A 12,453-nucleotide genomic window follows, 5' to 3' on the forward strand; every position below is an offset into this window, starting at 1 on the left:
TCATCCCTTGAGCCAAGATCAAGAGTTGGACACTTAACTGACTGAGCCGCCTAGGCACCCCAAGCTTCATCCATATTGCCATATGTAGATCTAGTTAATTCACTTTAATTGCTGCTGTTGGTATGCCACTATATGGCTATATTACGTTTAATTTATCCATCACTCTACTGATGGACATTTAAATCATTTCCAGGTTTTCTAGATGATAAACAATGATGCAGTAAACACCCATGTAGAGATATTCTTGTGTACAAGAGTGGTTCCCTAGAGCAGTGGTCTTTAACTAGAGTATATGGGGGTGCCTGGGTGGCTCAGTCGGTTAAGCGGCCGACTTCGGCTCAGGTCATGATCTCACTGTTTGTCGGTTCGAGCCTTGTGTCGAGTTCTGTGCTGACAGCTCAGAGCCTGAAGCCTGTTCCAGATTCTGTGTCTCCCTCTCTCAGTGCCCCTCCCCATTCATGCTCTCTCTCTGTCTCAAAAATAAATAAAACTAAACTAAACTAAACTAAAAAACAATAAACTAGAGTATATGTACCGCTAAGGATACCTAAAAACTTTTCAAGCAACGTATAGGCCTAAGATTTAAAAAAGTTTTTCAATTTCAAGGGCACCTGGGTGGCTCAGTTGGTTAAGCCTCCGGCTCTTGTTTCCACTAAGATCATGATCTCACGCTTCCTGAGTTTGAGCTCCACATTGGGCTCTGCACTGATGGTGTGGAGCCTGCTTGGGATTCTATCTCTCTCTCTCTTTCTGCCCTTCCCCTGCTCATGCTCTCTCTCAAAATAAATAAATAAACATTAAAAATGTCTTTAAATAAAAGGAAAAGAAAAGAAAAACAGAACTCTAATTTTAATCAGGAAAATATATTGAAGAATTTTTGACCTTGGGGTAGGAAAGGATATCTTAATGCACCTCTTATCATATTTACCATGAGGAAAAAATAGGTAAACTTGAATTCACTAAACCATAAAACTTGTATATTACAAAAGCAAAACACACAAGGAAAGGGGACAGGGTGGGGTAGGAGGAAGATTGATTTCATGAGTCTCTTTTTTAAAGCGGGAAAGGACTTTCTTAGAAGCTGACAGCAAACTTCACAACAAATTAGGTCAACAAATTAGTGCAGAATTAGGTTACACCCTCATAACTAAACTAAGCATTGGCAATGGGAATGGAATTATCCTTAGACCACCCAGACGATGAGAATAGAGTCAACTTCTTCTGAGACAACCTTTTCTGAGAGAGCTGGAACCATGGCTGCTTCACCTCCACACAGCATACAGCCAGGAAAACAAAGGAGAAGAAGTAGTGTTTGTCTCAAAAAAGCAAACAAAATCTTCCCACTAATTCTTAGCAGACTTATATCTCATTGGTCAGAACCATGTCACGTGGCCACTGTAACTGCAGGGGATGCTGAGAAGACCGTGGAATGATACATCCACCAACTTATCCCTCCTTCTCATGTGATCAAAGGACTTTGATATGAACATAAAAATATAGATTAACCAGTTAAGTAATCTAGACTTTCACATCAAAGTTATTAGGACTACAGTTATAGTGTTGCCTCATGCTTAGATTCTTAAAGTAAAAATATAGGGGGGCCTGGCTGGCTCAGTCTGTAGAGCATGTGACTCTTGATCTCAGGGTGTTAAATTCAATCCCCACATTGGGTATGGTGAAAAAAACCTAAAAATAATGAAAATAAATAAAAATATAAAATTTACATGTATTCAATGTTATTATATAAAATCTCAAATGAGATTTGAAATGGATAACTATGCCTTTCTTGGCATAGAACTTTTTCTACATTTAGTAGAAAAGTGTTTCACTTTTAGAACTTTAATCCATCTAAGATTTCTTTTGGAATATGGTAGGAAGTAGGGATTCAATTTTTCCCGGCACACGGAGAGACAATTTTCCAACATTTTTTGTTCAATAGTTTGTTCTTTTTCCATTGGTTTTTGAAATCACCTTTCTGGTGGTAAAAAAAATAATAGCTAATATTTATTTAGCACTTAATATTTTTTGAGTGTATCATGTATCACTCATTTAATCCTTACCATAACTTTACAGAGTACAGGTTCATAATCCATTATATACAATTCTGAAACTGAAAAGGGTCTAAAAATCATACTTTAAAAAATTCATTTGGCAGCAAAACCTGACCTGACCTGGCATAGAGCTATTTACAATCTTTGATTTATTCCTGTTTTTTTTGAAATTTTAATGCTTTTTATTTATTTTTGAGAGATGTAGAGAGACAGTGCGATCAGGGGATGGTCAGAGAGAGAGGGAGATACAGAATCTGAAGCAGGTTCCAGGCTCTGAGCTAGCTGTCAGCACAGAGCCCAACGCGGGGCTTGAACTCATGAACCGTGAGATCATGTCCTGAGCTGAAGCATTAACTGGCTGAGCCACCCAGGTGCCCCTGATTTCCTCCTGTTAATATGGCTATCCATACATTTTGCTGCAGAGCTATGAATGTATTTGATTATAGGGTGCTGCCTTAGGAGCTGTTGGGGTGTGACATAATACAAGGTATATTCATTGCATTCCTAAATCCAATCAGAACCTAAAATCTAAATCTAAATATTAAAAAACCTTTAAATTCAGAAAACCTGTCAGGGACTTCATATATATGTTGTGGATCAGTACAATGATCATTCCCATTTCACAGATGAGGACATTGAGACCTAGAAGTTAAGTCTCTTGCTCAAGGTCACATAGTTAACAGAATAATTAATGTTGTTAATAATACTTTTGCATGCTTACTATGGCAGTCACTTGGGAAAATGCATTTTATTCATTATCTCATTCAATAGAACCACCTATGAGGTTCTATTATTATCCTCATTTCCCAGATGAAAGAATTGAAGATTAGAAAGGTTATGCAACTCCCCTGGACACACAGCTGTTAAGTGTGGTGAAGAAGGATTTAAAATCAAGTCAGTCTGAGATCAATATATTTATTACACCATCCCTTACAAAGCCATGATATTAGTCATTTCCTCTCTTCTAAATGTCATTTAGAACTATATGTCTACTCAGCTCTTGGATATTAAAGAGTTTTATTTTTATTTTGTTTACTTATTTTATTCATTTTTTAAATGTTTATTTATTATTGAGACAGAGAGAAACAGAGCATGAGCAGGGGAGGGGCAGAGAGAGAGGGAGACACAGAATCGGAAGCAGGCTCCAGGCTCTGAGCTGTCAGCACAGAGCCCAATGTAGGGCTCAAACCCACAAACCATGAGATCGTGACCTGAGCTGAAGTCAGACGCTCAACCGACTGAGCCACCCAGGTGCCCCAAGAGTTTTATTTTTAAAATGTGTGTCAGATAATTTTATTCACATGTTAAAACTCTCCTATGACTTTCTACCACATCTAGAGTAAAATCCAAATTCTTTACATTGGCCCCTTTCTATCTCTCCCATTATGTCTCCCAACACAGTAGGCTTCTCTTTGGCTTTTACACTAGCTGCATCTTCTACCTGGAAGGCTCCGCCGGATTTCACACAGCTGGCTCCCACCTGCCATTCATGCCTCAGGTTAAGTGCCTCTTTCGTTTTTGCCTAATTACACAGTCTAGAGTCTAATCACCCTATTTATCCCATCAGTCTGTTTTACATGGAATATAAACATGATGTTTTCTTGTTTATCTGTTTACTCTTTTTCTTTCCATTAGAGTGTAAGTTCAACTAGAGCAGGCACCCTGTCTGTTTTGGTTCCTTTTGAAGCTCCAATCTCTAGTAGAGGTCAGCAAGTGGTAGGTACTTAATTTTGGTTAAACAAATGAATGTAGAACATAATCAGTTAAGTAGGTACCTCTTGTTAGTTTCAGTGGTGGGAAATACATTGAAAAGGCGGGTGTGAAAAGACTATGAAATGTGAAGACATTTGAACATTAGCTTAACCAGATGTTGTCTAACAGTACAAACAGTGCTGAGTGGGGGCGCCTGGGTGGCTCAGTCCGTTAAGCGTCTGGTTTCGGCTCAGGTCATGATCTCACGGTTCATGAGTTCCAGCCCTGTATCGGGCTCTGTGCTGACAGCTAACTCAGAGCCTGGAGCCTGCTTCAGATTCTGTGTCTCCCTCTCTTTCTGACCCTCCTCTGCTCGTGCTGTCTTTCTCTGTCTCTCAAAAATAAATAAAAAACATGAAAACAATTAAAAGAAAAAACAGTGCTGAGTGAAGTGTCTGACACACAGCAGGTGCCAAATGAATATTTGTTGAACGAACAGTAAATATTACTAGCTTGGATCTTGGGAAAATTATTTTAACTTTCTAAAGTTCGTTTCCTCACCTCTAAATTGAAGATTAAAACTTACTTCACAGGATTGGCCTAGGAATTATATGAGATAATGCATGCCAAATGCCTACTGCATAGCAGGTACTTAAGTCAGTTTCATTTCCCTTAATTTACTAATTTATGGTTTACAAATTTCTTGTAAGCTCTCCTAGATACATAACCTCATTTTATTTCCATAACCTTCTACAGTACTTCTCACTAGCTTCATTTCATATAGACTCTTCAGGTAATAAGAAGTCAATTCACATTGACTCTTGTCAATGGACAAGTTTTATATGCAGAGTAACACGGTAAACGCAGTGTTTTTGAATATTCCATCTTTGTGGCCTCTAATATTGGCTCCACTGAGGAAGCTGGAGAAATACTTTGACCACTATCCTAAAAATCAAGTTTAAGCGACAAAAAAAGTTTAAAATCAAAACGAATTAAACAACTGAATAGCCATGTTAGGAAAAAAAAAAAAGAGGGCTGGGAATTTTCACCTCTGGTTGAGAAAATTATGGTAGCTACAACATAAACACGTAAGAAATCAATCTTGGTCTGGCAAAATGGTTGGCGGAACACCTTCCCTACATCAGCTATGCGGAACTTGTGGCAATGTGGGAAACACTGGAGTCGTGTCCTAAGTGCAATGGCAGATCTTTATTGCTTTCACCCCTCCCACTGACATCGCCACCTGGAGTAGAGCATCCTAAGGTCTTTTGAATCCTGCTTTCTCTAGCAGTCTGCAGGGATGACGGTCAGGGCAGTAAAGGAATTAGAAACCAAGTTTTTCAACTTCCAGAACCTTGGCTAAATCGCCCTTTTTCCCTTCTTCAGGAAATAAGGGGACCCTTATTTTTCTTTCCTGCCCCGTTAACGACAGACAGATGACCACAAACATTTCATCGCAGGCGCCCGCAGCCAAACAGAAACTGCTCGTACTCCTCGGCCTCACCCGAGAAGCGGAGGCCGGGGCGGTGAGCTGACGTCACTTCCGGCGCGCTGACGCTCAGTCCGGCGTGCCGACGCCTGCGTCAGCAAAGAGCGGGGCTGGGGGCCCCCGGTTTGAAGTCGTGCGGGTCGGAGGACTGCCGCCTCCGCCGCCGCCTCAGACCCTTGTTCCCCGGCCGCGGCGGAGACGAGTTCGGGCGGGCGGCGGGCAGATGCTCGAGGGCCCGCGACGGGACGCCTCGCGCCGCACCGGCCGCTCCCCTCTGACCGCGGCCTGGGCCTGCGCCGCTCTGCTCTCGGGAAACTAGCGCCTCGGCGGCGCGGCGCGTAGCTCGCGAGGAGCTCCGAAACGCCGGCGCCCGGCCATGGCGGTCTCCAGGTGGGTCTCGCTCCTGACGAGCGGACGGGAAGGTGGCCCAGGCGAGGCACGGTCTCCTCTCGGTGCCTCCACTCCTGGAAAGGGTCGGTTCCCATTGTCACTGGCCGCGGGCGTCTTCTTCCACAGACTTCGGAGTTCGCCCCTCCGTCTGCGAGGGTTTGGGCTTGAGTTACTCCTCGTAAATCGGTTCAAAATGTCTTTTTGCTTGTTGAATAGACCTCGTGCCACGTTAGAGCCAGTGTTTCTCTATCCTCACCATGCTTCTCTTCTCTGGTTTCTCTTCCCTCTTTCAGTTCTAGAGCCTGTTACCTCTCTTAGTGTTCTAAGGCAGACGCCTAACCTCCATTTCATGGGAAAACTTGGTAATTGTCGAAGTCTGGGAAATTTGAACTACTATTGTCTAAATGAACCTCTAATTATGTCAGAAATTATTTATGCCTTTGGAGATATGTTCTTTCCTGAGGACTTTCTTCTTACAGTAGAATTCTTTTGTTTAACAGCAAACGTTCAGTCGTCAGTAATCTTTGGCGAGTTATTCTTTGAGTACCGTCTGAACTAAGGCGTGAAAGTTATCACGATCTTCCTATCACCGGGAAAGACCAGGAAAACTACAGCAAAGCCAATGAGATAGAAGGCTGTGGGAAGAAAGCCCTTTCCTTCCGTGTGACAGAATGGGGGGGGGGGACCACTTTTTGTTAGAGGTTTGGTTTTGGAAGTGTAGGTAGGGATAGACCCTGTGGAAGCAGCCAGGAATCACCACGTTCACCAGAGGTGATGAAGTAAGTTTTCATAAGAACTGCGTCTTGCTACCACTTAGGCTAAAGGAAGCAAGGAGAGTTCAGAAAAGTTTTCATTCCATTTTTTCGCAGTTAATTGAACACATTCCTTGACACCTTAGGTGCTCAAGCTCTGTTTTGCCAGTGAAGAGAAAACCCACCTCTCACAGGCTCCCCAGATAACTGATGAAATCGTGTGTGGGAGGAGTCCATGGGAGTTGGTTTAAGGGGATTGCTAGGCACCCGTAGTGTGGAGCGACTAATTTTTATTTCGTAGCTTCATTGAATCCATTCGGTGTGAGGAAATTCTTATTTTGTGATATATAAAATTGCCTCGGAAGAATAAAATAGCATTTAAAATTTTTGTAAGTACTGGAAGGTGTGTCTTCTAATTTGTTACCTCCCATGTAAATATATATGTTATAAATACATAGATATGTCCACTTGGTATGAGTTTTGTTTATCAGGTGATACAGTGTTTAAGAGAATGAGTAGTTCCTGAAGTTTCTCTCTCTCTCTTTAAAATTTTTTAACATTTATTTTTGAGAGACAGAGACAGATCCTGAGCAGGGTTGGGTCAGAGAGAGAAGGAGACACAGAACCGGAAGCAGGCTCCAGGCTCTGAGCTAGCTGTCAGCACAGAGCCTGATGCGGGGCTCGAACCCACCAACCGTGAGATCATGACCTGAGCTGAAGCCGGATGCTTAACCGACTGAGCCACCCAGGCACCCCCTAAAGTTTCTCTTCGAGCAGACTACATTTTCACAGTATTGGATATAGTTTTATAGAGACAAAATGAAAGTTTTTAAAAAGAGACCAATCTGTTTGGCCTGTGCTAATTTATTTACAGAAGTTTGGGGCACCTGCATTTCAGAATGAATGAATGGGTTTTGAAAGCTGCTGTTGTTTATTCTTGATATTGGATTTCAAAGAGTGGTGCCCTTTTTTTAAATGTAGATTCTTTACCAAAATTCTGTTAAATTCTACTTAAAAAAAACAACAACAAACCTGTCCTAGTTTTATGTAAAAGCGACTCCTGTGTATATTTTGATAATATCATTCAAGGAAGAAACTTTTGAGGCACCTTCTGTTTTGGTAATACTATCTGTTCTTTTTTTATTTGCAGATTCACTTTGAGTAGCAAAATTTAAAAAAAATTTTTAATGTTTATTTATTTTTGAGAGAGAGAGAGAGAAAGAGAGAGAATGAGGGGCAGAGAGAGAGGGAGACACAGAGTCCGAAGCAGGCTCCAGGCTCTCAGCTGTCAGCACAGAGCCCGATGTGGGGCTTGAACTCACAAACTGTGAGATCATGACCTGAGCTGAGGTCAGACGCTCAGCTGACTGAGCCACCCAAGCACCCTGAATAGCAAACTTTAATTTCACGCCGGCCTTCTCTGTACACTAAACACGTTTCTTTACTAATTCAATTTCCTTTTTCCTCTCTTGGTGTGTGCTTGTAGAATACAGACTTATTTTAATACTTTATACAGAATCGGTGGAAGATAGCTCAAGAGATAAAAATGATATTTGCCAGAATCAAATCTAAAATATTTTTGGACTGTAATTTTGTGTGTGTGTTTTTATTTTATTTTTGAGAGAGAGACAGAGAGAGTGTGTGTGAGCAGGGGAGGGGCAGAGAGAGAGGGAGACACAGAATCTGAAGCAGGCTCCAGGCTCTCAGCTGTCAGCACAGAGCCTGAGGCAGGGCGCAAGATCACGAACTGGGCCGAAGTCAAGTGCATAACTGACTGAGCCACCCAGGTGCCCCTGAACTGTAATATTTTTAAGACCTTGTAGATATTTCCAACAGAAGGGAAATGATTAGTTGGTACCATTATTCCCTCTAATTGCTAGTTTTAGGAATCAGGGAATATTCCTTCCTTCATATAACCAGTCACCAAATCCAGTCCTATTAATCTGTCTTTCTAATCTTTCTCTCTCCAGTCTTTTTTCTTTCCATACCAGTTGCCATAATCCTGCTCCGTGCCACCGTCTTTAATCCACCTGCAACAGCAGCCACTTGCTCTTCCTGCCTCCCATGGCATTTATTCTCTTTCTTTTCTTTTAGTTTATTTATTTATTTCTGAGAGGGAGAGAGAGTGAATCCCCAGCAGCCTCCAAGCTGTCAGTGCAGAGCCCGATGCAGGGCTGGATTTCATGAACCATGAGATCATGACCTTAAGCGAAGTCGACGCTTAACTAGCTGAGTCACCCAGGCACCCCTCTAATTTACTCTTCACTTCAGCTATATTATTGCTAATATGCGAATTTTAATGTGGTCATTTTTCTGCTTGAAACCTTTTAGTTGTTTTCTTTTGCCTTAGCATGAAGTACAAAATAGACTCTTTGTGATCTAGTTCCTACTTCACCTTTTTAGCTTCACCTCCTATCAGGTTCTCTGCATCTCTCTCTTGCTCTCTCTCCTCTCCTCACCTCTTTCATTTTGGGTCTGTGTTCTCTCCTCCCATTCTTTGTTTTTTGGAACATTTCTTTCCTTCTCTCCCACTCCTACCCCAGGTCTGGCTAACCTTAGTTTTTGGGTCTAATCTTACATGTCACTTTGTTTGGGAAGCTTTTCCTGGTTTTACTTCATCTGATATACTTGTACCAATATGTACTTCTGTCAGTCATAATATCATCTTTTGTAATTGTTCAATTATTCTCCTCCCTGCTTGGATTTACATGCACTCTGGAGAGAAGTGCTGATCTTTCTATTCCCAGCAGAGTGCCTGGCTCTTAGTAAGTGCCCTATACATTTTTTTTTAAATGAATGAGTGTTTTTGTTTCTTGTTTTAATAGCTATCATGATTTTACCATAGTTTATGTATGTAGTAGATTATTTCCAGTGTTTTTTCAGTGAGTCCTTATAGTTTAGCTATAGTTTTTCTCCAGAAAACAAACTTTCACTATAGCTTTGAATATCATCCGTGATTATAATTTTAGAAACATAATGATATCAGAACTGTTTCTTTTTTGTAATTTTTAAATTTTATTAAAAAAATTTTTTTTAATGTTTTTATTTTTTGAGAGACAGAGAGAGACAGCAGAGAGCAGGGGAGGGTCAGAGAGAGAGGGAGACACAGAATCTGAAGCAGGCTCCAGGCTCTGAGCTAGCTGTCAGCCCAGAGCCCGATGTAGGGCTCGAACCCACAAACCCTGGATCATGACCTGAGCCGAAGTCGGATGCTTAACCAACTGAGCCACCCAGGCGCTTATAATATAGTGCAGTTTTGTGATAGTGTGGCCTTTTATAATGCGAATTCGATGTAATACAACCTTGTGATCACGTTTTTTAGATTTATGTCGGACTTATAGTTTTGTAAAGTCCTCATTTTACTGTACATTGAATTGTAAGTCTGTGGCAAAATTATCAAATACATGGTCAACTCTTGATTTGTGGGAGAGTTAGGCTTTTCATATAAAAAAATTTTTTTTTATGTTTATTTTTGAGAGAGACAGAACACGAGGAGGCTAGGGGCAGAGAGAGAGGGAGACACAATCCAAAGCAGGCTCTGGGCTCTGAGCACGGAGCCCGACGCAGAGCTAGAACTTACAAACCATGAGATCATGACTCAAACCATGAGATCATGACCTGAGCTGAAATTGATCCCTTAAGATCACTTAACCAATGGAGCCACCCAGGCGCCCCAGGAGTTAAGTAAGTCTTACAAACAAGCTCTGAGACTCTAAAAATGGAAATACAATTTATAGTATTTGAAGTTCTCTGTAAAATGCAGTGAAGTATTACTGAAAAATGTGTGACTCCTTTAGACTCTTAAACGTTTTTATTTAGGCAATCTTTACACCCATCTTGGGGCTCGAACTCATGACCCTGACACCCCAAGCTCAAGAGTTGCATGCTCTTCCAACTGAGCCAGTCAGGCATCCCTTCCTTTAGACTTTTAATGTAGGAGTTGAGAACAATGTTGCCCTTAAGATGTGAATGCTGGAATGGCAGCTAAGCTCATTCATGAGCTACTTGCTCCCACAAAACCAACCTCAACCAAAAGACATTAATATACATTACAGCTTTCAGTGTTGCTTGCAAACAGCTGAAATAATAATTGTTAAGTCTTTGAATGTTCCTGTTTTGCCTTGTGAACCTTTCTCCCAGTAACATTTATCACTTGGTTGGGCCATCAATAGTAAAGGCAACCTTAGAGGAATTGTTAAGACTTAGTGTTCATTACTGAAAATGGTGAGCCTTATGAGTGTTAAGTTCCACGGGTTACTACAGGATTTTTTTCTTTAAGGTTGTTTATCATACCTTGGCCAGTTTATGCCACAGTTGGTTGAGCTGACCATTGTACTTTGGCTAGCTAATATGAACATACTTTTCCTTTGGTCATATAAATGTAAAAATATAATTTAGAGAATTTTTTCTCAGTGATCTAAGTTATAAAGGTCATGTCTAAAATGTCTAGACAGTAATTATGATTTGCCTGCATTATTAGAATCTGCAGTATTTGTATCTTAAGTCTGTGGCAAATTTTTACATTTGAAAATGGTACACTATCCAGAAAAGTTTCTGGAAAAAAGGGATCATACCCTCTTAAGAAAATAACAAATTACTACATTTGATCAGAACTTTGCTCAGTTTTGTTAATTCTCTCCTACTGGTGATACTTCAGAGAAACATTGTTTCAATGGTCCTGTTCTGCCAAATAAAAGGAAGTTTCTTGGGGTGCCTGGGTGGCTCAGTTGGTTGAGTGTCCAACTTCAGCTCAGGTCACGATTTCAGTTTGTGGGTTCAAGCCCCGCGTCGGGCTCTGTGCGGACAGCTAGCTCAGAGCCTGGAGCCTGCTTCAGATTTTGTGTCTCCCTCTCTATCTGACCCTCCCCTGCTCGCTCTGTCTCTCTCTCTCAAAAAATAAATGAAAAACAAAACAAAAAAAATTAGATAACATTAAAACATTTGAAAAAGAAAAGTTTCTTAATTTGGAGGAAATTCCAGTGGATCCTTCTTACTGACAGAGAAGATGCTAAAATGATATTCATGATTTCTAGTCCAGCACAGGTTTCTTATATTTGCTAGTCCTGTTCCTCCATTACTGCTAATTTCAATTCATTATAGGATTGACAGAAGGAACTATTGTAAATTGTAATATGTCGCATATTTCATACTTTAATAAAGTTAGGGACAAAAAAGCCAGGAGAGGTAGAACAGGTATAAAGAAGCATTTACATTTCAATACACATGGTTTCTTTGGTTTATTCCTCATTAGTACTTATATATAAAGGGTTTTGTTGTTAAATTGTGATAAAATTCACATAATCTAAAATTCACTGTTTTACCCATTAAAGTGCACAATTTTGTATGAACTTTTAAAAACATATTTCTTCTCAAGAACCTAGATTTTATCTTTAAGATAAAGTCATATAAAAGACCGTAGCCTGATGGGTGGATCAAGAACGGAGGTTAGAAAAAAATGTCCTGAAGAAAATAACTCAGTTTGGTTGTACTTTTTCAGCATTCATATGAGTATTTATGGAATGCATTCTATGTTATAGGTGTTAGATATACAGCAGAGAACAAAAATGGAATCCTCCTTTAAGGAATTTATGTTCTAGTGTGGTAGTGAGGGAATGCAGTTTATTCTGGCATGCACCTGGCCTTGCAGCTGGCTTTGGTTTCACATCTTCATGTTGATTCTCAGTTTTCTCTGTGGTATCTTACACTAATCTTTCTTGTTTTAAAGAACATACCATTAACATAGTTTCAGATTACCCACAATATGATCTAGAAGGTGTATATTTAAAAACAGCAGTCTAGAGAATTTCTTGGAAGTTTATTTTAACCATAACTTTCTTGCTTAATAATAATATGTGAGACTTTATAATACAGTGTTCATGTAAGATACTATTCCCTAAGTCACACAGAAAAGTAAAAAATTCAAATAGCTTGTTTTAAATTTTACAGCACTTTTGTTAAATATAAAAATGCATAACAAAATGGATGAACCTGACTGATCATTCTCTTCTTTAAGGTGAAGTATTCTCGGGGCGCCTGGGTGGCTCAGTCAGCTAAGCATTTGGTTTCAGCTCAGGTCATG

The 12,453-nt window shown here is 40.4% G+C and overlaps 1 protein-coding gene across 3 annotated transcripts in view; it reads left to right on the forward strand.

The window, feature by feature from the left end:
• The first annotated feature begins 5,306 nt into the window (after positions 1-5,306).
• The window catches only part of BTAF1 (B-TFIID TATA-box binding protein associated factor 1), a 109,561-nt gene continuing 102,414 nt past the window's right edge, over positions 5,307-12,453 (forward strand). For all 3 annotated transcript variants that reach the window (XM_029932224.1, XM_029932226.1, XM_029932225.1), the window contains exon 1: positions 5,307-5,622. In XM_029932224.1, coding sequence (XP_029788084.1) covers positions 5,609-5,622 — 14 coding nt within the window. In that variant the 5' untranslated portion in view covers positions 5,307-5,608. The remainder of the gene's footprint in view (positions 5,623-12,453) is intronic.

The sequence above is a fragment of the Suricata suricatta genome, chromosome 2 (genome assembly GCF_006229205.1).
Source record: "Suricata suricatta isolate VVHF042 chromosome 2, meerkat_22Aug2017_6uvM2_HiC, whole genome shotgun sequence".
NCBI lineage: Eukaryota > Metazoa > Chordata > Mammalia > Carnivora > Herpestidae > Suricata > Suricata suricatta.